The sequence below is a fragment of the Podarcis bocagei genome, assembly GCF_964188305.1.
Source record: "Podarcis bocagei genome assembly, chromosome: 16".
In the NCBI taxonomy this organism is placed as follows: Eukaryota; Metazoa; Chordata; class Lepidosauria; order Squamata; family Lacertidae; genus Podarcis; species Podarcis bocagei.
This window is the reverse complement of record NC_138142.1, coordinates 42988686-43013748: the sequence shown is the minus strand read 5'-3', so window position 1 is coordinate 43013748 and position 25063 is coordinate 42988686. Positions and strand designations below refer to the sequence as shown.

Sequence of the window (25063 nt, the reverse complement as noted above, 5' to 3'; positions counted from 1 at the left end):
AGGTTGGCAGGAGCAGGGACCGAGCAACGGGAGCTCACCCCGTCACGGGGATTCACATGGTGTCCAGAACTGAACACAGTATTCCAGGTGTGGTCTGTCCAAGGCAGAATGGAGCATGACTACTACTTTCCTTGATCTAGACCAGTGGTGGCCAAACTTGGCCCTCCAGCTGTTTTTGGACTACAACTCCCATCATCTGTAGCTAACAGGACCAGTGGTCAGGGATGGTGGGAATTGTAGTCCCAAAACAGCTGGAGGGCCAAGTTTGGCCACCACTGATCAAGACAGTATAATTCTGTTGATGAAGCCTAGAATAGCATTGGCTTTTTTTTTTTGCTGCTGCATCACACTGTTGAACCTGTTAAACATGTGATCTACTACGGCCCCTAGATCTCTTTCACATGTACTACTGACAACCCAGGTGGCCCCCATCATATATTTGTGCTGCTGGTTATTCCTGACTAAATTCTCTCTGAATTGCTATATGGTGCCACTGAACTTACACTCTCAGCCAACCCACATTTAATTTTTCTGTCACCTTTTTTTATTTTAAACTAAAGCATTCTGGTTCCACCCTGATTCAAGTGGAGCCCATCCCCTTTGTAAAGGCCCAGATTGCCCCCAAAATGTTCCCCAGTGCAGAACAAAACCAAACTCCTCCTCTGAACACTATTATGTCATCTGCACATTGAGACCACACAGCTCTGCCTGTCCGTCTGGCCCTGCATATGGAACTGGTAGTATTTCAGAGAAGGCTACCTTAGAGGTCCCGACTTTCAGCATCCTTCCCAGCATCCTAAATTGGGCTTCCAGGACCCCTAGACTACATTTCCCCATGTCACTGGTGCCAACATGCACTGGGGCCACTGATTCCTCTCCAGTGATGTCTGCCAGGCTATCTAGGCAATGAGCAACATCCACAACCTTCGTTCACCCCTTGGTTCATTGGACATCCAACTATCTTTGTGCTAATCTATATTCTTAACTACCACGATCCCACCACCCACAGGAGAGACATCTTCCCACAAGAGGCAGTGAAGACCACCATCCTGTATGGCTTGAAAAGAGGACGAGATACCTTTGTGGAGGAGAAGACTGTTGAGGGATTCTAGGCAGGGTGGCTCTCCTCTGCCTCCTCCACTGGAGGCATCATGCTTCTGAATACCAGCTGCTGGAAACCACAGAAGGAGAGAGCATCCTGGCACTCAGGTCTGGCTGGCCACTGTGAGAAGAACACAATGCCAGGCTAGATGAGCCATGAAATGATCTTCTTATGTTCTGATGTTCCTGATTTCCCCTCTGGAGTTTGGAGTTCGGGGGCATATGAACATTCCTTTAGTTACATGTGAGTTTTGCTTCTTTGAACCTCTTTCAAGCAAATAAAAATCTGGGCAATTAGAATGCTTTTTGTTATGGTTAAATTTGTAACAGCCTCCTCAGTCTCCAAAGCTACTTGGATTTTCCATTGCTTTGGCTCTGCCCAGATTGGTCAGAAGACTTTTCTTAACAGCCAATCTTTGCAAACAGCAATTCATTTCCTCCCCCACAATGCACACCCAGGAACACACTTCCGCAGAGAAGCAAACATGGCTTTTTATTGCAGATGTTTCCTCTTCAGAATGTTGCTGTACTTTCTTCTGGGTAAGTCCCGCACTGCTTTGTTCTGAAGAGCAATAAGATCTGCGCCAGCAGCTGGTGTTTCCAGAGGCTGGGGAAGCGACTGAGCATCTTTGTCCTCCCCGACATTGGCCTCTTCCAGCTGCAGGACTCCTCTGGAGAAGGATTTGGGAACCATCTTCCCCTCCTCTCTGAACTGTATTTAAGCCAGGCTGCCTGGAGTGTAGCAAGACCAGGGCCAGAAACTTCATTCTCCATTAACTTTTGTGTTGCTTTGTATCGATGTACTTAAGTTTCAATTTTTGGGGGGGGGGCAATTTTGAATTTATTCTGTGTTTGCCAAATTGTTTATTTCTGTCATTTTTAAATTTACTGTCATATTCTGTATTTCGTACATTTGTATTTCCAATGCTCTGTATTTTGATGTTCTGAAAGTTTGCTGTGAGCCACTTTGGGCTCAGCTCCTTGCAGAACAGACACATATCAATCAATCCCAGTCAAGAGAGAAGTAACTGAGAAAGCTGCTTACTGGTTACTAGCACTTTTTTCTGTGGGGACGCAGGGTTACAAATATCCCTAAACATTTTGTGAATCTAAGTTTGGCCTCATTGGGGGCCATATTTCAATATGAGCAGGAAAATGAGAGTACCTCTAAACATTTTTTAAAAGAAAAAAAGCAGTGTTGGTCACTGGAACCCAGTTCCCCATGAGGGTGGGGCAATGCCACAGTGATCTTTGTTATTGAGCTCAGTTTGTAGGACAATCTGCACATATGACGAAGGTGGAAGTTAGAGAGCCCAACCATAGGTGGTGCCAGAGTCAACGAGAGGTAGAGCCAACAAATTCAAGTTCTGTCCCCACCTGCCCTACTGAGAGCTACAAGAATAACACAGATACTAAGGAGGAGGCAGTGCCTGGGCTAGTTTAACGTAAAAAAAGATGGCTAAAGACAGGCTGAAGCTGGCATAGGCAGTGCCCCACTCACCCTCAGGGAACAGTCTCCACTGCTATGAAGTGTTGCTGCACATTTGCAACTGTTTCTCTTCTTTGCAAAGGTTTTGCAGGACTCTGAAAGGTTGGTGATCGCCAAATGTTGGTGAGAATCAAATAATAATAATAATAATAACGTTAAAAACGTTAATGGTTCTAATTTTCTTCCTCTTCCTCTTCTTCTTCCTCTTCTTCTTCTTCTTCTTCTTCTTCTTCTTCTTCTTCTTCTTCTTCTTCTTCTTTCCTCTTCTTCTTTGTTTTTCCCCACCACCACCCTCCTCTCACTAGAAACTTTAAGTCATGCAGTGGGGAATCCAACCCACCAGGTGAAGGGAATCCTGGGAGGATCAGTCTTGTTTCCTGCCAATGTATCTCAAGGAAGAACAGTGGAGAAAATTCAATGGGACTTTTACCCCCAAAGGGGTGGCCTGGGCTTCCGGCTGGGGGAATTCAGTCATGGGAAACTGGAGCACCAAAGTCCCACTGACCAGTTTGAACAACGACTAGACATGGTGGACGAGACAACATTGTGGCTCAAAGACTTGGTGTTGGAGGATGGTGGGATCTACAGTGCTCGTTTTTGGTTTACTAAGACACTGTTTCTAAAACAGAGTTTCAGACTCATTGTTTATGGTAAGTTATTGCTTTCACTGTTTGGCTCATGGAATAGGATCAGCACCATTTCCCTTCATAGGCATTGGTAGGGGTGGGGTGAAAGCTTTTGCTGTTTTCATTTGTGTTCCACAGAGCTAGTGCCAACACCACAGATATACAACCAAGTGGAATCCAAGACTCCAGGTGGATGTAATGCGACCTTGCGATGCCACACACCTGGAAGGAAAGATCTCAGTGTCTCCTGGGAAACAGAGGATCCACACAGGGCCTTAGGAAAGAGTGTGAATCAGTACCAGGTTTCTGACAATGGCCGGGAGCTCCATGTCTCCTTCTGGAACAGTTCTTTCGACTCCAAATTCACCTGCCTGGTCAGCAATCCTGTTGATCGAAAGAGAGCCTCCTTTGACTTGCTCAACATCTGCCAGAGTGATGAAGGTGAGCAATATATCCTTTCCTTCATTATCCAGCGGAGGTGCTTGTGGTGGCGAAAAGGCAGGCTAGCCTTTAACATGAGGGAAGGATGAGAGGAAGGAAGCCTTTAACATGAGGGAAGGATGAGGATGAGAGCTCCTTGAAGACTGATCTGATTCTGCAAATTGCTGCTCCCCCCACGTCTTTCCATTCCTAGCTTAAGACATTGATTCAGGGCAGGCAAGTGTGTCTGACAGGCATTCACAGCCCAAATCATTGCAATATGAATGGGAAAAATTAGCAACGCTTGTTTATCTCTTGTTATTTATTCTACTGCTCTCGGCCAGGTGTGAGCATAAGGCTCTGAATCTCGGGGTCATGGGTTCAAGCCACACCTTGTGCCAAAGATTCCTGCAATGCAGGGGGTTGGACTAGTTGTCCATTCCAACTTCCAACTCTATTATAATAATAATAATAATAATAATAATAATAATAATAATAATAATAATAATTTATTTGTTCAAATAAATTTATTTGGCTTCCAATAAAACAATAAAATACAATAACATTGTTGTTGTTGTTTAGAGTCGTGTCCGACTCTTCGTGACCCCCTGGACCAGAGGACGCCAGGCACTCCTGTCTTCCACTGTTTCCCGCAGTTTGGTCAGACTCACATTTGTAGCTTCAAGAACACTGTCCAACCATTTCGTCCTCTGTCGTCCCCTTCTCCTTGTGCCCTCCATCTTTCCCAGCATCAGTGTCTTCTCCAGGGAGTCTTCTCTTCTCAGGAGGTGGCCAAAGTCTTGGAGCCTCAGCTTCACGATCTGTCTTTCCAGTGAGCACTCAGGGCTGATTTCCTTAAGAATGGATAGGTTTGATCTGCTTGCAGTCCATGGGACTCTCAAGAGTCTCCTCCAGCACCATAATTCAAAACATCAATTCTTCGGCGATCAGCCTTCTTGATGGTCCAGCTCTCACTTCCATACATCACTACTGGGAAAACCAGAGCTTTAACTATACGGACCTTTGTTGGCAAGGTGATGTCTCTGCATTTTAAGATGCTGTCTAGGTTTGTCATTGCTTTCCTCCCAAGAAGCAGGCATCTCTTAATTTTGTGGCTGCTGTCACCATCTGCAGTGATCATGGAGCCCAAGAAAGTAAAATCTCACTGCCTCCATTTCTTCTCCTTCTATTTGCCAGGAGGTGATGGGACCAGTGGCCATGATCTTCGTTTTTTTGATGTTGAGCTTCAGACCATATTTTGTGCTCTCCTCTTTCACCCTCAATAAAAGGTTCTTTAATTCCTCCTCATTTTCTGCCATCAAGGTTGTGTCATCTGCATATCTGAGGTTGTTGATATTGCTTCCGGCAATCTTAATTCTGGCTAGGGATTCATCCAGCCCAGCCTTTCGCATGATGAATTCTGCATATAAGTTAAATAAACAGGGAGACAAAATACAGCCTTGTCGTACTCCTTTCCCAATTTGGAACCAGTCAGTTGTTCCATATCCAGTTCTAACTGTAGCTTCTTGTCCCACATAGAGATTTCTCAGGAGACAGATGAGGTGATCAGGCACTCCCATTTCTTTAAGAACTTTCCATAGTTTGCTGTGGTCGACACAGTCAAAGGCTTTTGCATAGTCAATGAAGCAAAAGTAGATGTCTTTCTGGAACTCTCTAGCTTTCTCCATAATCCAGCGCATGTTTGCAACTTGGTCTCTGGTTCCTCTGCCTCTTCTAAATCCGGCTTGCACTTCTGGGAGTTCTCGGTCCACATACTGCTTGAGCCTTCCTTGTAGAATTTTAAGCATAACCTTGCTAGCGTGTGAAATGAGTGCAATTGTGTGGTAGTTGGAGCATTCTTTAGCACTGCCCTTCTTTGGGATTGGGATGTAGACTGATTTTCTCCAATCCTCTTGCCGCTGCTGAGTTTTCCAAACTTACTGGCATATTGAGTGCAGCACCTTAACAACATCATCTTTTAAAATTGTAAATAGTTCGGCTGGAATACCCTATTAAACATTAAAAGCTTCCCTAAACAGGGCTGCCTTCAGACGTCTTCTAAAAGTTTGGTAGTTATTTTTCTCTTTGACATCTGGTGGGAGGGCGTTCCACAGGGCGGGCGCCACCACCGAGAAGGCCCTCTGCCTGGTTCCCTGTAACTTCACTTCTCACAGCGATTGAACCGCCAGGAGGCCTTTGGCGCTGGACCTCACTGTCCAGATAGAACAATGGAGGTGGAGACACTCCTTCAGGTATACTGGACTGACGCCATTTAGGGCTTTAAAGGTCAGCACCAACACTTTGAATTGTGCTCGGAAATGTACTGGGAGCCAATGTAGGTCTTTCCAGACTGGTGTTATGTGGTCTCAGTGGCCGCTCCCAGTCACCAGTCTAGCTGCCAAATTCTGGATTAGTTGCAGTCTCCGGGTCATCTTCAAAGGTAGCCCCACGTAGAGCACATCGCAATAGTCCAAGCAGGAGATAACCAGAGCATGCACCACTCTGGCAAGACAATCTGAGGGCAGGAAGAGTCTCATCCTGTGTACCAGATGGATCTGCCATGGACACAGAACTGACCTGTGCCTCCATGGACAGCTGTGAGTGCAGAATGACTCCCAGGCTGTGTACTGGTGCTTCAGGGGCACAGTTACCCCATTCAAGACCAGGGAGTCCCCAACACCAGCCTGCCCCCTGTCCGCCAAGAACAGTACTTCTGTCTTGTCATGATTCAACCTCAATCCATTAGCCGCCATCCATCCTCCAACCGCAATTCTATGAGAATCACTCTGATGGTTGTTGTTGGAGTATATTTTGAGAGACTTTTATTGCTCATTGCAGGTGGACAGTTTGGACCCTCGAGTTGGAGTCCATGGCTTATCTCTTCAGTCATACTTCTTCCAGTGATAATGGTGATAGTGATGGTGACATGGGTGTGCTGGAAGATCAGATTAAAAAGGAATAGAAGAGGTAGGACCATCTCTATTGATCTTCTTCCCATCTTGCCTGAGATGGGGGCTTCCTTCTAAATATATCTCTACATTTCTTTTGCTTATCTCAAAAGGCAGAGACTGGTCAGTGCCATGGATTAAATAATGTGCCTCATGTTGCATTCCACAGGTGTTGGTTCTTTGATGGAAAAGAAGGTGGAGAGTACTCTTGCACTCCAGAACTCAAAAATCATTGACCCAGAAGATGGTGATGATGAGGAGGTGAGATGACTGGTATGCAAAATAATGATGGAGTGATTGCAGATAATAACAATGAAAGCATCTGATATATTTGGGAGGCATTTATCACTTACTCAATGATTATTAAAGTTGCAATCTGTTATTTTTAAATGAACAACAGCAACAGAAAACAGACTTAAAACAGGCCAGTCACCCCATAAGAAATGGCAATCAGTTAGGCAAAACCTTTCCCTATCAACCATCTCTGCTTGTCTGCAGGAAGTTTCTTTTAAAATTATCTTATGCTGGCTATGGACTCCATCCCATGCAGCCAAAATAAACACCAGCATCTCTACCTTATGCTGGAAAGGCTGTGGAGAACGAGGCTCATTTTCATGCGTGGTGGAGTTGCGCGTTGGTCTACTCCTTTTGGGAAAAGGTGCTTCACACTATTTCCAAAATTACGCTGTAATGTGTTCCACCCAATTCAGCTCTTGCCTTGTTATCATTAGATTCAAATTTAAACAATAACCTTAAATACAGATACAGATGGGTAGCCGTGTTGGTCTGCCATAGTCCAAATAAAAAAATTCCTTCCTGTAGCACCTTAAAGACCAACTAAGTTAGTTCTTGGTATAAGCTTTCGTGTGCATGCACACGAAAGCTTATACCAAGAACTAACTTAGTTGGTCTTTAAGGTGCTACAGGAAGGAATTTTTTTACTTAAATACAGAGGAAGGCAGCTTGTGCAAAGATCCTGTTCCCATCAGGAGAACATGTATGCTCAGTTTAAGTGAACAGGATTGAACCCTCCCCTCGCCAGCTAGTGAATAGAGAACTCAGCCCTCTGACCGCAGGGCTCTACTTCCCACATCCTTCCCCCAGTGAACCCAACAGGATTGCGCTCTCCCCTCACCAGCTGTTCTGGACTCTTCCCAAAATATTACTTTTATCCTTGATTATTTATCCTTAATAATAACTGAGTTCTGAAGAATGGAAATGACATACTTTTGTCAATTCAAAACGGGCAATTCCACCCGCTCTCTTATGGTCTTAGTTATGGCAAGTTCTCCAGGAGCCCGTGGAACTAGAAAGCTACCCCTAAAGCTGGCACTGAGGTGCAGGAAAAATGCTTGCTTTTAGGCAAATTGGTATCCTTTCTTGGAGAACGCTGGACTTGGACAGGACTTTAATTTGGTCCAGGGTTCAGGTGGGACAAAATGCACAGAAACTCTTTTAGAAAGAAGTTGCATCTCCAGAGTTCCTACTGTCATAATTTCTCTTCCCCTCCAGGTTGACTCAAACAGAGAGGAATTAACGAGTAGTTCCACACCATTCAGGGAATCCTTTCCTTCTCCCAATTCTTCTCCAGTCTCAGACAGAGAGCCCTCAGAGATTGAACACTGCATCCCACAGACCAACATGGGAGATCAGGCACAACATGAGACATCTGTAACATCTCTGGGAGCCACTGCTGAGGAATTCACTGAGGGTCTCTCTGGTGGCTCCTGCGGACCATTGAAGATCTCTCATCGCTGCCAGTTGAGCCGGAGCTACAGCCAACCCTGCAGCCTTCAACACTGGCCCCAAAAGTCTTGTGACCACGACAGAGAGCAAGATACCAAAACTTATCCAGTGACTATGGAAGGAGTCTCCTCGAGTGCAAGGAATCTCAGGAATGGCTTCATCACCAGCAGCAGTATATAAGGCACCCCTCTTGAGCCTTCCTGTTGCTGGAAACAGTACAGGCCTGTTATAAGGGGGGGGGGCTGCTCCTTTTCCCTTATGGGAAACCCAAGAGCCCATACAGAGTCATTTTGTAGGTTCTCTATCAGTAGGAGAAAATAACAGAGGCCAAGCAGAGAATATTGAGAAGCAAAGCAGCTAGTAAGCCTGATCTTTATTGATGTTGATGGGTTTTCCTGGCTGTTAATGGGTTTACCTGGACAGCCTAGCTATTCTTTTTGGATGATAACTACTTAATTCCTGAGTCCAGGTCACAGTCTCACCCTATTCATACACAGACACACCCTTAAGACAGGATTTGTGAACAAAGAGACAATGGGGAGCCTTTTCCATTTCCTTCCTCCGTGCAGAGAAATATTTGAGGTGACTGAAAGAGCCAAAATGGCTTTAGGACTGTTTTCCTGTACTGCTACCAGACATGAGGTTTATATATTTATATATGAGTTTGCCTTGTACAGTTTTGAACATTTATTTTATATATATTGAAATATACCCGGAGTCAAGTGTGGATTTCATGCTCTTTATTCAGCTCATAGTAGTGGGGGATGAAAGTTTCCCCAAAATATCTGCTTTATATACATTATTTACACAATGGGCCCCACGTGATTGGCTAATTCCAGGATTCTCCCGTTGGCCAATCAGGTTGTGGATTCACTTCCACCTGGAGCTGGATTGCGTGGCTCCTGCGGACCAATCATACTGCTGCATTGTTCTAGGGCCAATCAGACTGCTCCCTTTTGGATCCTATTCCACTCAGTACATAACATATATAATACCTTAAAATTCCTATAACAGGTCTCTGGGTCCTTAAACCCAGGCGCCTTATAATAATAACTATAATTTATTATTTATACCCCAACCATTTGGCTGGATTTTCCCTTGCCTTGCCTTGCCAATCTTTTCCTATTTAGCTTGGACTCTGGTTAGTGCTTTTTTAAAAATAAAGAAGTAAAATACAGTGACTAAGGGGCTGCCTCTCCTGGTCTGCCCCGCGGAGGACCTTAAGGTCCACAAATGACAACACTTTGGAGGTCCCAAGTCGCAAGGTGGTTAGATTTGTCTCAACTAGGGCCAGGGCCTTTTCAGCACTGGCCCCGACTTGGTGGAATGCTCTGTCTCGAGAGACCAGGGCCCTGCGGGACTTGACATCTTTCCGCAGGGCCTGCAAGATGGAGCTGTTCCGCCCGGCCTTTGGTTTGGACTCAGTCTGACCCCGATGTTTCCCTTCCCTTATGATTTTGATCAATGGACTACTTTAAAAAGGAGGCTGCATTTTAAATTGTATTTTAACCTGTATTTTAAATTGTGCCCCCCCCATTGTGGTTTTATTGTAATTTTACTGGTGTTAGCCGCTCTGAGCCTGGCTCTGGCCAGGGAGGGCGGGGTATTAATAATAATAATAATAATAATAATAATAATAATAATAATAATAATAATTACTCATGGAGGGGTGGGCAGGGCTGGTCCAAGACATTTTAGCCCCAGAGGCAAACCCCAGGGGCAATGGTGGTATTGTTCTGTGACTGCTGGTTCCATAAGGTGACTCAGGGCTTATTCACACCCCTGGCTTATCAACACTTCCTTTTGTTCTGTTGCTTTTCCCTGGGGGAAACTGCTCTTTGGTGCTTAACCAGAGTAAGCAGCAATGGGGTTTCCCAGGTTTTCCCTGGGAAAGCAGTGGGGCAAGTGGGAAATCCCTAGCACTCCTCCAGGCATGGGACAAGCGGAAGTATGGATGATCCCTCAGAGGAAGGAGTAGCCCTTGAAAAATGTGTCCTTAGGCAGTATCCTTAACCCTGCAGGCCTCACGACTGCAGCTTCTGGAGACAACAAAATCCACATCTGCTTGCAATTTTGCTCCATCCAGGAACTTGCAGAGGTCTGGCCATGCTCTGATTCTGACCTGGGTGGGCATCTTAGAGGCACACAGATGCTTTGGGCAGGGTGTCATGAGCCCGAGGTTCTGCTCCATGGAATTACCATGCCATCAGATCTGAACTTCCTCCAGGCAGACTGGAGGTGTTAATAGGTCAACAAACCATATTTTTTAAAGGGGGGGGGGATCATTCCTGGAAAGTCTTGTGAGACATAGAATGTGATCAAACATTTGATTTTATGAGAGGCAAAATGCTCTCGCTCTCTCCTGGCACCTCTCTAAGAACATAAGAGGGAGTGTGATTCAGTGGAACGTCAATAAGATGACATTTGACTCTGGGTCTAGAGATGTTACGAAAGTTGCATGCCATTCCCAATCTCTGCTGAGCTTTGCCAAGATTCCAGAGGTTCCAGGCAATCACCCAGGGTCTGAATTGGCTCTGAGTCTTTTAAATCTTCTAGTTTGACCTAAAGTATCTCAAATCTGCCCCCTGTTTCTCTCATCCCTTCCCCCAGGGGTGCGAGTGGGTGTGTTGCGGTTAGCCTCGGGTGTCATCATTGAAAGGGGGGGGGGACGACAAAATGACAAAAATATGAATTTTTTTAAAAATGTGCTCATGAAACTTTTTAGTTAAGGTGAGAAACATAATGTAACGTGGCTGGTGCCAGGCGCCTGCCCACTGCCTGTCCCTCAGCTGCCCCACAGCTGAGGGGGAGACTGCGGAGAGGCTCCACGCAACGCCCCTGCCTTGGCTCGCTGGTTTGCTGGAGGAGAAATGTTGGGGGGCACCTCTCCCCCTTCTGCCTCCTGCCTCCTCTTCCTTCTCCTCCTTCCGGCTCCCGCACCCACAGCAGTAGCAGCAGTGAGAGCAGCCCCTGCGGGGGCGTGGCCAGGTGGGAGGGGCTGTGAAGGGGCGGAGCTCCTGGCAGCACCACAGGACAAAGTTGAGCCCCACCTGATGTGCACGGCACACCGGGCACTGGAGCATCTAGCGACGCCGCTGCCTTCCCCTCCAGGCACCTTAACTCATGCAACAAAGAACCTGACCCATCAATTGAAGGGTAAATATACTTCCAGGGAAAATGGTCATCTGGGACGTCTACACCACAAGCCGTGGGGCATATCATCTTTGTGAGTTCAGAGATGGGAAACTGGAGCAGCCTGAGGTCAAGTCCAGGTTTGTTCCCAACCCTTGGTCATATTGGTTGCCCATCTCTGCACACAATCTAGCTTGTGTATAAAGAAGGTAAAGGGACCCCTGACCATTAGGTCCAGTCGTGACTGACTCTGGGGTTGTGGCGCTCATCTCGTTTTACTAGCTGAGGGAGCCGGCGTACAGCTTCTGGGTCACGTGGCCAGCAGGACTAAGCCGCCCACAGGAGAGGCGTCTTCCCACAAGAGGCAGTGAAGACCACCATCCTGGATGGCTTGAAAAGAGGATGAGATACATTTGTGGAGGAGAAGACTGTTGAGGGATTCTAGGCAGGGAGGCTCTCCTCTGCCTCCTCCACTGAAGGGAGCAATGATTCTGAATAACAGCTGCTGGAAACCACACAAGGAGAGAGCATTCTGGCACTCAGGTCCTGCTTGCCTGTTGGATCTGGCAAGAGGCCGAATTTGAGAAAAGATTTTGTTTATGAACACTAAATAAGAAATCATGCAGCTAAGGGAGGAAATGATTGGCATGTTTGCAACAGGAGTGGGAAACCTGTTTTTAAGAAATTATATTAAAGTAATTAGGTTTAATTAATAATTTAGAAAATTTATACAAATTATTTGAAGGGTGGGAGATATTTTATTTTGGGAAGGAGACGTATTTTCCCTACCAGGGAGACTAAAAGTTAAGGAGGCAAATATTTTAACAACAGCAGAGTGACAGTTCTTGTCTGGTGTCACTAAGCAGGGAGTTCCAAAGAGTAGTGCTGCCAACCCTGAAAAATCGATCCCTTGGAAGTGCAAAGCAAACATTTTGGCATTTATACATGAGCCAGTTCTTCTTGCTGACGAGGGAGGAGAGGGAGAGCTTTTGAGAAGCTTGAACTTGTATTTAGTCTCAAGGGGAGAAGTTCTCCAGGTGTCATGTTTCAAAAGGAGAGAAACAGAGAGAGAATCACAAGTTCAACAGGGAGGAAGGAAGTGGGGCAGCAGCACCCATATCCACCCTGGAGTGTTTTTTTCTGCCCCAGAACCCCTCAAAAAACCCTGAGCTACACACCCTGGATGCACATTTGCCTACAGAGACCTTCCCTGGTGTCCACAGGGTCCCATCTACCCCCCCCCCCATTTTAGGAAAACAATTTTGCTTAATTTAACATATGTTGTTCCTTTTTCACTAATGCTTGTTGTCAGGGGTTTAGGAGCAGAGGCACGGGCAAGGGAGGAAACAGAGAGCGAAGGGGAGGAGGCAGAAGAAAAGATGAGTGATGACGACGACCCGAGATCTCCTAGTCTTTCCAGTGAATCAGAGGATTCACAGAAAGGAGCACCAGTGGCCAGGGCAAGGGGGGCACCCCAGGAAGATAGAGCCAGAAGGGACTCAGGGGGGAGCAGCTGGAAATCGGGACCAGCGTCACCGCCAGGAAGCAGGGAAGAGGAAGGGAGCCAGGGGGGAAGCGCTGGCAGCTCACCACAGGAGGGAGGGCATGAGTCAGGAGTGGCCACACCTCCATCGGGGAGCGAAGAAACGGTTAAGAGGAAGGTGGAAGGTTGGGCGCGCGCGCCAAGTTCAAATGCAGAGGAAGGCGGCGCAGTAAGCAGCCCCGAAAGGGAACCAGGTCCTAAAGCCCGGCGCAAGGAGGCAGGAGGGTCCGGGTCAGCGTCAGAAGAATCCCGGAAGGAGGAGGCCCCGGGGGGTAGAGGGACCCAGAGGAGGACAGTCAGGCGGAAAAGGTGGAGCAAGGCTAGGATATTAAGTTGGTGCTCACGGGGCGGAGACTCAGACGGAGCTTCGCCGATCTAGCTACTAGACGTAGAGTTTGCGCGCAGCAGCGTGAGAATGGAAACTGTAATTCAATAAAGACTTTTACTTAATGATCGCTGGCTAGCGTGATCCTCTGTGAGCTAGGATCTTCAAGCAGCTCTGACACTTGTATTGCTTGGAGCACTTTATGATCAATGCATACAAAACATGCATGCACTGATGTGCACACATTTTCCCAGTACATGCATGTTTGCACATATTAATTGGCTGCTGAACAGCAAAGCAAAATTCAGACAAGTGTGGATTTCCTCTGTCATGGATGGTTTAGCTAAGATTCCTGCACTGAAGGGGGTTGGACTAGATGACCCTTGGGAGTCCTTCCAATTCCGCCATTCTATGATTCTGTGATTGAAACTAAGTGCTAAAATCAGCATGGATACTAAACTAAACATAGATACAGAAACGGTAATGCCTCATGTAGTCATAGTGTAAATGGTAACACCTGCAACTTGTATTGAATTTCTTGTGTACATTTCCTATTTTTAGCTCACAGCTTTCTCAGCTCCAAGATTTTATCATCTTTCAGTTACTCTGCAACCTTTCCCTCTTAAACCAAGCTTTGGGGCTGTGCGCTGCAGCATTTCTTATGCCTGGGAATAAAAGCAGAAGCCTGTTGCTGTACCAATGAGGACAAATCAACTCTCCACCAGCAGCAGCCACACCTGAGGCTCCCTATATTCCTGCCCAGAAATATTTATGAATTTTGTGAGCAGGAGCCTCATGATCCTTCTCTCCTTTGGTCCATTTATCTTCTCTTCCCTGGGTAAGTCCTTGCAATGAAAAGCTGAATGTATAGGGTGAAAAGCTGTAGGTTTCCTTGGTCATGAAGGGGAAAGTAACTGACAATGGTGAGCTCATCTGGAGAATAGGCCTCCCCCTGAAAGCCCCCCCCCCCAAATCTCAGGGGCAATGTGTTTTGGGACCTGCTGGGGGCTCACATTCCACTGACAAGAGCCCCCACCCCACCAGACCTTCTCCTCCTTTCCACCACTGCTTTCTCTTTCTGGCCCAAACAATCATGGTTGCTGTCATGGGCCCAGGGGGTTTGGGGCGCAGGCCAGAGGAGGCTGGGGACAGGGAGGAGTTGCCTGTGCAGGATCCCCCAGAGATTTCCCCCCTTTTTTGTATCTCCTCCCCCACACCCTCCCCCCACCAGAAAATGTAAGCCATGCAGTAGAGAATCCGACCCATCAGGTGAAGGGAATCCTGGGAGGATCAGTCTTGTTTCCTGCCAATGTATCTCAAGGAAGAACAGTGGAGAAAATTCAGTGGGACTTCTACCCCAAAGGGGTGTCCTGGGCTTTTGGCTGGGGGAATTCAATCATGGGAAACTGGAGCACCCAAGAGTCACCAACTGGTTTGGACAACAGCTAGACATGGTGGACGAGACAACACTGAGGATCAAAGACCTGGAGTTGGATGACAGTGGGATCTACAATGCTTGCATCTGGTTTCCTAAGGCACAGTTTCAAGAACAGAGTTTCAGCCTCACTGTTTATGGTAAGTTATTGCTTTCACTGTTTGGCTCATGGAATAGGATCAGCACCATTTCACTACATAGTTATTCAGAGGCATATGGGACACAAAAATTCTCTGGCTTTCATTTGTGTTCACAGAGCCAGTGCCAACACCACAAATAGACCACCAAGTGAAATCCAAGACTCCAAATGGATGTAATGTGACCTTGCGATGCCACACACCTGGAAGGGAAGAACTCAATATCTCCTGGGAAACAGGGGATCCACACAGGGCCTTAGGAAAGAGTGTGAATCAGTACCAGGTTTCTGACAATGGTCAGGAGCTCCATATCTCCTTCTGGAACAGTTCTTTAGACTCCAACTCCACCTGCCTGGTCAGCAATCCTGTTGGTCAAAAGAGAGCCTCCTTTGAATTGCTCAATATTTGGCAGAGTTATGAAGGTGAGCAATACAGCCTTTCCTTCATTATCCAGTGGAGGTCCTTGTGGTGAATACGCAGGCTGGCCCTTAACATGAGAGATTTGAGGAGACGTGCTTGTATTAATAAATGCTGCTCTTCACATGCTTGTGAGCAGGATTGGAGCAAACACACAGCTCCTTGAAGACTGGTCTGATCCTGTGAATTGCTGCTGTTGCCCCCATTTCCTCCTATTCCTAGCTGAAGACATTGAGTCAGAGCAGGCAAGTGTGTCTGACAGGGCATTCACAGCCCAAATCATTGCAATATGAATGGGACAGATCAGCAACACTCGCTTATCTCTTGTTATTTAAACAATTTTGCTTAATTTAACATATGTTGTTCCTTTTTCACTAATGCTTGTATTGCTTGGAACACTTCATGATCAATGCATACAAAACATGCATGCACTAGAGGCAGATAGACTGAAATTGCAGAGTTTTGAGAAATTAAAAAACAAAGTGCGAGACTGGCTTCATTATTATCAGATAATGGAGGCATATAATTTGGACAAGAAAATTGGCTTCCAGGTGGAAAAATCAAAATTAGAAACAGAACTGTTAGAACCCAAAACTAAGATTTTGTCAAAGATGTATAACTTGCTGTTGAAATGTAATACACAGGATGAAATGGTGAAATCTGCTATGATTAAATGGGCACAAGATGTTGGACATAACATAATGATGGCTGACTGGGAACAGTTATGGACCACAGGTATGAAGTTTACAGCATGCAATGCCTTAAGAGAGAATATTATGAAAATGATATACAGGTGGTACATGACACCAGTCAAGCTTGCAAAAATCTATCATTTGCCCGATAATAAATGTTGGAAATGTAAGGAAACTGAAGGTACATTCTTTCACCTTTGGTGGACGTGCCCAAGGATTAAGGCTTTCTGGGAAATGATATATAATGAACTGAAAAAGGTATTTAAATATACCTTTCTGAAGAAACCAGAGGCCTTTCTCCTGGGCATGGTCGGCCAATCGGTGCCAAAGAAGGACAGAATTTTCTTTATGTATGCCACAACAGCAGCAAGAATACTTATTGCAAAGTATTGGAAGACACAAGAACTACCCACCCTGGAAGAATGGCAGATGAAGGTGATGGACTATATGGAACTGGCGGAAATGACTGGCAGAATCAGAGACCAGGGAGAAGAGTCGGTGGAAGAAGATTGGAAGAAATTTAAAGACTATTTACAGAAATATTGCAAAATTAATGAATGTTAGAATGATGTCAGAATGAAGTTAAGTGGTTTAAGCAGCAATGTTTTAAAGGTGTATGAAAAATGGATTATTAACAGGTGAGAACTCAAAGTTATATTATATTAAGTTAAAGGATTAAGATAAAAACAAAGAGGGAAAGAAATTGCTGAATTAACTAACTGAATTGGAATACAAAAAAGGGAGGTGTGAGGAGGTCAGGGAAGCAAGGATATGAATATATGACATGGAAAGATTGAAGTGTTTTCTTTTTAAATGTTTTTTATCTTTTTTCTGTATTTTATATTTTTCTTTTTTTCTTTTTATTTCTGTCTTTTCTTCTATTCTTTTTATTTATGTAATTTTTTTCCTTTAAAACTTAATAAATATCATTAAAAAAAACCATGCATGCACTGATGTGCACACATTTTCCCAGTACATGTATGTTTGTATATATCAATTGACTGCTGAACAGCAAAGCAAAATGCAGACAAGTGTGGATTTCATCCGTCATGCATGGTTTAGCTAAGATTGCTGCATTGAAGGGGGTTGGAATAGATGACCGTTGAGAGCCCTTCCAACTCTAATAGTCTATAATTCTATGATTCAAACTAAGCGCCAAAAGTAACAAGGTGTTGCTAAATATAAATCCAGAAAAGTTCATACCTCAATATGTGGCCCTAGTTATAAGAACTTGTACTGAATTTCCGTGTAGATTTCCTATTTTTAGCTCACAGCTTTCTTATCCTGGAAGATGGTTTCACTGCCTCAAATGCTTGGCAACCTCTTACAGCGAGCTTTGGGGCTGTGACCTGCAGCATTTCTTATGCCTGGGAATAAAAGCGGAAGCCTGTTGCTGTACAGCTGTGGGCAAATCAACTCTCCACCAGCAGAAGCCACGTCTGAGACGCCCTATATTGCGGGCCTGAAATATTCATGAATTTTGTGATCCTTCTCTCCTTTGGTCTATTGATATTCTCTTCCCTGGGTAAGTTCTTGCAATAGAAAGCTGGAAGCATAGGGTGAAAAGCTTTAAGTTTGCTTGGTCATGAAGGGGCAAGTAACTGAGAGTGCTGGGGTCAACTGGAGAATAGGCCTCTGCCCTGGAAGTCCCTCTCCCCCCTCCCATCTCAGGGTCAATATGTTTTGTCACCTGCTGGGGGCTCACATTCCATTGACAAGAGCCCCCACCCCACTAGACCTTCTCCTCCTTTACACCACTGTTTCTCATTCTGGCCCAAACAACCATTGTTGCTGTCATGGGCCCAGGGAGTTTGGAGCGCAGGCCAGAGGAGGCTGGGGACAGGGAGGAGTTGCCCATGCAGGATCCCCCAGAGGGACTGTCTAGACTGGGACAGACCTGGGGAGCTCAATGAGCCATCCACAGGGAGGATCCTAGAAAGGTCTTAGAGGGGAGGGTTCCCCTTGTCCCATCCAGGCTCCCCGTGAGTCACCCTAGTGTGCAGCACTGGCCTCGTCTTCAGAGCTGCCAGAGTTGGGCTCTGACTCAACCATTCTGCCTATTGCCCCACTGGCTCCACCTCTGGAACTGACAGAGGCTGCCCCACCCCATCTCTCAGGACGAGGCTGCCTTTCCTGTCTGCTCTAGAGGAGTCCTCTCCCCCCTTGCATAGGTCCCAGAAATGCCAGAACAAGTCAGATCCACCCTTCCAGAGGTGTTCCCATTTTCTTGCGCAGCCCCTTGTGCTGTGCTGAATAGCGCCCACCCAATCCCCATAGAATGCTGTTTCTTGGATAAAGGTCTGTACTTGCCTATCCACAAGTGGCACCTGCTGCATATTCAGATCGTGTCTTGCCAGCTTGAGCATTAGAAGCTTCAGTAGAAACTATGTGCGCTGCATCACACTGTTGACTGCTGTTGACTTTTGATCTACTAAGACTGCAAGACCTCCTTCACAAGTTCTACTAGCAAGCCAGGTGCCCCTCATCTTATATTTGTGCTGCTGGTTATTCCTGCCTAAATTCTCTCTGAATTGCTATATGGTGCCCCTGCAGCCTCATTCTCAGCCACCCATATTTAAATTTTCATGAAAGAATTAAAAGCTGCTCTGGCACCTTTTTATTTTAAAATAAAACAGTCTTGTTCTATCCTGGTTCAAGTGGAGCCCATCCCTTTTGTAGAGGCCCAGGTTGCCCCAGAATGTCCCCCAGTGCAAAACAAACCCAAACTCCTCCTCTGAACACTATCATGTCATCCACGCATTGTGACCACACAGCTCTGCTTGTCCATCTGGCCCTGCATATGGAACTGGTAGTACTTCAGAGAAGGCTACCATAGAGCAGTGTTTCCCAACCGGTGTTCCGCGGCACACGAGTGTGCCGTGAGACATCGGCTGGTGTGCCGCGAGATGCCTGGAGGGAGGCGGGCGAGTCGGGCGGCGAGAGGCGGGGCGGCGGCGGCGAGGAGAGGCCGCACCTCCTGCTGCTGCCTGGCGCTCCTCCTCGCAGCCGGCAGCGCTGCCTGGGCGCCTCCGCGCGACTCTGCCTCGCTGGGTTTGGTCTCCCAGCAGAGACGGGTCACACGCGCACCTCCCTCCCTCCCTCAGCCTGCGCGGAGGGAGAGCCAGAGAGAGGCATCGCTCCTGCGCGGCGGGAGAGGGAGCAGCCGGAGCGATGCCCCAAACGAAGGCATGGGACCGGAGGGGAAATCCTCTCCGAGGAGGATTGAGCGCAGCTGAGAGAAGCCTTTCGAGGAGCTGCCGTGTCCCCTGGAAACCCCCTTCCCAGCTCTGCCTGCCTGCCTGCCCAAAGCTTGGAGGTTCCCCGGCAAGGGGGAGGGGAAAAACTTTCACTTTTGTGCGTCCCTCCCGGCGTGACGCTGCGCGCTGACGTCACGGGGCGGGGCTTTAATGGTGGTGTGCCGCGAGATTTTTTTTCAGTAAACAGGTGTGCCGTTGCCCAAAAACGTTTGGGAAACACTGCCATAGAGGTCCTGACTTTCAGCATCCTTCCCAGCACCCTAAATTTGGCTTCCAGGACCCCTAGACTACATTTCCCCATGTCACTGGTGCCAACATGCAATGTGACCACTGATTCCTCCCCAGCACTGTCTGCCAGGCTATCTAGCCAATGAGAGGCAGTGGAGGAAGCCTCTAGGGCACATGATGTGGCGTGCCCAGGGGTGGCATGAACTGCCCATGGGGCTCAGCATAGGGTGTGGGGCACCGTTATGGACACAGCACGTGGAACGCAGCACCCATAGGGAAGCAGCAGGGGTTGCCCGGTGCCCTTAGGGAGGGACAGGATGGGGCTCAGCAGCCAGACAGTGCAGAGGACCTTGTTTGTGACAGGCTGCAAAAGTGCAGAATGATGTCCCTCCCCAAAGAGGTGACCTGGCACCTTTAGTGCAGCGTTTCCATTATATGATGAAGATCCACCGCTTTTCCCTACCATTCACACCCGCAATATAATTTTCACCTTTGTTTGTATCTCCTCCCCCACCACCCTCCCCTCGCTAGAAACCCATCAGGTGAAGGGAATCCTGGGAGGATCAGTCTTGTTTCCTGCCAATGTATCTGAAAGAATAACAGTGGAGAAAATTCAATGGGACTTTCTACGCCAAAGGGGTGGCCTGGGCTTTTGGCTGGGGGAATTCACTCATGGGAAACTGGAGCACCCAAGTCCCACCGACCGGTTTGGACAACGGCTAGACATGGTGGACGAGTCAACACTGAGGATCAAAGATCTGGAGTTGAATGACAGCGGGATCTACAGTGCTCGCATCTGGATTACTAAGACACTGTTTCAAGAACAGAGTTTCAGCCTCACTGTTTATGGTAAGTTATTGCTTTCACTGTTTGGCTCATGGAATAGGATCAGCACCATTACACTACATAGTTATTCAGAGGCATATGGGACACAAAAATTCTGTTGCCTTCATTTGTGTTCCACAGAGCCGGTGGCAACACCACAAATAGACCACCAAGTGGAATCCAAGACTCCAGATGAATGTAATGTGACCCTGCGATGCCACACACCTGGAAGGAAAGATCTCAGTATCTCCTGGGAAACAGGGGATCTGCACAGGGCCTTAGGAAAGAGTATGAATCAGTACCAGGTTTCTGACAATGGCTGGGAGCTCCATGTCTTCTACTGGAACAGTTCTTTGGACTCCAAATTCACCTGCCTGGTCAGCAATCCCGTTGATCTGAAGAGAGCCTTGTTTGACTTGCTCAACATCTGCCATAGTGATGAAGGTGAGCAATATATCCTTTCCTTCATCTTCCAGCAGAGGTGCTTGTGGTGGTGAATACGCAGACTGGCCCTTAACATGAGGAATTTGAGGAGATGCGTTTGAATTAATAAATGCTGCTCTTCGCATGCTTGTGAGCAGGATCGGAGCATATACATTGCTGCTACTGCCCCCATCTTCTCCTTTTTCTGCCTTAAGGAATGGATTCAAAGCAGGCAAGTGTGTCTGACAGGGCATTCAAATCCAAATCATTGCATATGAATGGGAAAGATTAGCAGCACTCACTTATCTCTTGTTATTTATTCCACTGCTGTCAGCCAGGTGTGAGCATGAGAATTTGAATCTCGGCGTCATGGGTTCAAGCCCACCTTGAGCAAAAGATTCCTGCAAGGCAGAGGGTTGGACTAGATGACTCTAGTTATCCCTTCCAACTCTACACTTCTATGACTCTCTGAGAGTCAGTAATTCTGTTGGTTGTTATTATAGTATGTTTTGAGAAAGTCTTATTGTTCATTGTGTGGGATATGAAGCTGTCAGTCAAGGCCAACATTCCAAGAGTCCTAACTGCCTCTGGGTGGCAGGCAGTTTTGTCAGTTGGTTGGTCGGTTGCTCCTAGGAGTGTTAACTGGTATCTGCTCAGATGCAGTCTTCTCATGACTCACTACTATCTAGTATATAGTTTGCCTGCTTTCAGGAACAACTTGATTGAGGGGGTCCCTGGCCGCGTCATCCCCTGGCCAGCCAATCGTCTGGCCTGGGGGCGTGGCTTGCACAATATCACACTGCCAAGGCCAGCGTTCTCCCTCTTTTGCCTCCTGAGCACATCGGGTGTCCCAAACATCCCACCCTTTAGGTTTTCCTTTTGACCTTGCTATGGACCTCGGTTGGTCGCCGTTAAGGGGCCTGGTAGGAATTTTTTCCACTTGGTAAATTGGCACCGACCACTTGGTTTTCGCCTACCTCATAGCAAATCATCACAACTTCCTCAGCAATGGCGGTTAGGCATTGGTAGGTTTATTCTCATGTAGATGGGGGGGGGGAGAAAGAACCATCACTTCCCCCTATATCGAAGGGCAGTCTGGTGAAGGATTCCGGGGACATGGCCCTGTCCAAAGCCTATGGAGTTGAGGGCCTAAGGCACGCCCCCGAGCGGTGATCCCGGTTTCTGCCAAGCAATCAGGCTGAAACCGAATAGTCAGTTAGGACCAATGCCTAAGCCAATACCGCTCATTCCTGTAACCAACAAAGTTGTGGCCATTTTTTGCCCATTAACCAAAATATTTGTGTCATGTGTCTTTATTTCCACTGGGGGGAGGCAGGAACTCACCACGCAAAGCTGTCAGTCAAGTCCAACATTCTGAGAGGACTAACTGCCTCTATGTGGCAGGCAGTTTTGTCGGTTGGTCAGTTGCTGCTAGGAGTGTTAACTGGCAACTGTTCAGATGCAGTCTTCTCATGACTCACTGCTATCTAGTATATAGTTTCTCTGTTATGTAACCTAAGCCTGCCTTCAGGAACAACTCTGTAAACCTGAATGAATCTGATAGTAAAGTAGTTTATGTTAATATGATTCAGATTCATGTGTGTTCATGCACTGATGTGCACACATTTTCCCAGTACATACATGTTTGCATATATCAATTGACTGCTGAACAGCAAAGCAAAATTCAGACATGTGTGGATTTCGTCTGTCATGGATGGTTTAGCTAAGATTCCTGCATTGAAGGGGGTGGGACCAGATGACCATTGGGAGCTCTTCCAGTTCTACCATTAAATGAATCTATGAGTCAAACTACCGTATTTTTCGCTCTATAACACGCACCAGACTATAACACGCACGTAGTTTTTAGAGGAGGAAAACAAGAAGAAAAAAAATTCTAAACGAAATAGTGGATATATGATTTTTGTGGTTCATGCTGTGGCCACAGACATGTGATCTGACAGTGAGTTTGGAGTAGCCCAATGCAAAAATCCTGAGGATCCATGTGGATCCATGCTTTGTAACCACGGAGGAGGGAAGGAAGGGGAACCATAGATCCTCTGGTCACGACTGCAGCAGATCCCCCCGCCACCCGCAGGCATTCGGTCCATAACACGCACAGACATTTCCCCTTACTTTCTAGGAGGAAAAAAGTGAGTGTTATGGTGCAAAAAATACGGTAAGTGCTAAAAGCAACATAGATGCTAAACTAAACATAGATACAGAAAAGTTAATGCCTCATGTTGTCATACTGTGAAAGATAAGACCTGCAACTTGTATTGAATTTCTGTGTGGGAACCTCATGCACATTTCCTATTTTTAGCTCACAGCTTTCTCAGCCTGTAAGACTGTATTGTCCTTCAGTTACTCTGCAACCTCTCCCTCATACAGCAAGCTTTGGGGCTGTGACCTGCAGCATTTATTATGCCTGGGAATAAAAGCAGAAGCCTGTTGCTGTACAACTGTGGGCAAATCAACTCTCCACCAGCAGCAGCCACGTCTGAGGCTCCCTATATTCCTGGCCAGAAATATTCATGAATTTTGTGAGCAGGAGCCTCATGATCCTTCTCTCCTTTGTTCCATTGATCTTCTCTTCCCTGGGTAAGTCCTTGCAATGAAAAGCTGAATGTATAGGGTGAAAAGTTATAGGTTTCCTTGGTCATGAAGGGGAAAGTAACTAACAATGCTGAGCTCATCTGGAGAATGGGGGGGGTGTTCAGGGAGGAGGCCTAATCTCAGGGTCAATGTGTTTTGGCACCTGCTGGAGGCTCACATTCCACTGACAAGAGACCCCACCACTCCAGACCTCCTCCTCTTTCCACAACTGCATTCTCATTCTGGCCCAAACTATCATGGCGGCTGTTCATGGACCCAAGGGGTGGGGGCGCAGGCCAGAGGAGGCTGGGGACAGGGAGGAGAAGCCCCAGAGGGCCCGGCTAGACTGGGACAGATCCTGGGCTGCCCAGATCTGTCACAAGACTTTTCTTAATAGCTAGTCTTTGTAAACAGCAATTCTGCTCCTCCCCTACAATCCAAACCCAGCGTTACACTTCCGTAGAGAAGCAAACATGACTTTTTCTTGCAGACGTTTCCTCTTCAGAATGTTGCTGTACTTTCTTCTGGGTAAGTCCCACACCATTTGTTCTGAAGAGCAGTAAGATCTGCGCCAGCAGCTGGGGAAGAGACTAACCATCTTTGCCCTCCCTGACATTTGCCTCTTGCAGCTGCCAGACTCCTCTGGAGAAGGATATGGGAAGGCAGTTGTAAGCCATCTTCCCCTCCCCTCTGAACTGCATTTAAGCCAGGCTGCCTGGAGTGTTGGAAGACCTGTGTGAGAAACTTTACTGTGATAAAGCCTCAATGTGTTTTTTGGGGGGAGGGTAATATTGAATTTATTGTGTGTTTGCCAAATTGTTTACTTCTGTCATTTTTTAAATTTAATGTCATATTCTGTATTTCATACATTTGTATTTCCAGTGCTCTGTATTTTGATGTTTTGAATGTTAGCTGCGAGCCACTTTGGGCACAGCTCGTTGCGGAACAGGGGCATATAAATAAACTCAATCAATCTTAATCAAGAGCAAAGCTACTGAGACAGCTCATAAAAGTTTCTCCTCTTCCACCGATCCTTCCTGGTTTATAAGGGGAGGAACAAAGAGCAATGAAAGGAGGAGACGGAAATAAAGGAGGAGATGAGAAGGGGAGGGAGAGCGAGCACAGACAGCCTTGCTGATTTGAAGAGGAGGATCTGATCTGCTGGGAAGCGAGAGGAAGGAAGGAGAAGACTGTTGTGTTTGAAAGTTCATGATTCTTGGTGATAAAACTCTGGACTCAGGCAATGCTTATAAGATGGATGAACAGGCTTATTTTGGAGCACCTATCCTGTGCAGACAAATGAAGCTGTCCTTCTCAGGGTGGTGAAACAGATGCCTCAATGCCCACAGGCAGGATCTGAGCTCAACAGCGGCAAGTCTCCCAGAATTGGTTAGTCTGGTGCCTCACTGTTGCTCATGGCTCTCTGCACCTCTGGAGAGATACGATGGTGGATTTTTCTCACAAAAGGCCTCTTCTTCAGACTGTACTCTTCCTTGGGTAAGGACTTCACTGCTTTCTCCTTCAAACAACAACAACCACCAACCAACCCCCCCCCAAAAAAAAAATGCATGGAGGGGGCTCCCTGAGTTTGATTTGTCATGAAGAGTGAAATTATTGGCAATATTGGTTACTAGCACTCACGGTCTCCTCTCCCCTCTCCCAGAACATGCTTGTTGTCTTCAAAGGACTCTCCAACAGAACGCTTTTGAGAGTTTAATTGTATGTGT

At 46.8% G+C, this 25063-nt stretch overlaps 1 protein-coding gene and 2 long non-coding RNA genes across 4 annotated transcripts in view; 2 read left to right on the top strand and 1 right to left on the bottom strand.

Annotated features, from left to right (window-relative positions):
• Positions 1 to 25063, top strand: part of LOC308575092 (T-lymphocyte surface antigen Ly-9-like) — a 51364-nt gene that overhangs the window by 14852 nt on the left and 11449 nt on the right. Inside the window, exons 6-10 of one of the 2 annotated variants that reach the window (XM_081173555.1) lie at positions 2896 to 3240; positions 3355 to 3657; positions 6475 to 6603; positions 6754 to 6845; positions 8097 to 9057. In XM_081173555.1, coding sequence (XP_081029681.1) covers positions 2896 to 3240; positions 3355 to 3657; positions 6475 to 6603; positions 6754 to 6845; positions 8097 to 8510 — 1283 coding nt within the window. In that variant the 3' untranslated portion in view covers positions 8511 to 9057. Of the gene's footprint in view, positions 1 to 2895; positions 3241 to 3354; positions 3658 to 6474; positions 6604 to 6753; positions 6846 to 8096; positions 9058 to 25063 lie in introns of those variants that run through there. The other variant, XM_081173556.1, reaches the window with a different exon arrangement.
• LOC308575330 lies at positions 1675 to 24636 on the bottom strand. The gene is made up of 2 exons (XR_014002777.1): positions 24161 to 24636; positions 1675 to 1971 (listed from the first exon to the last, which is right to left on the bottom strand). It is a non-coding gene; the product is annotated as an uncharacterized lncRNA (long non-coding RNA).
• LOC308575377 lies at positions 22358 to 24678 on the top strand. Its single transcript, XR_014002829.1, has 3 exons — positions 22358 to 22558; positions 22926 to 23342; positions 24632 to 24678. It is a non-coding gene; the product is annotated as an uncharacterized lncRNA (long non-coding RNA).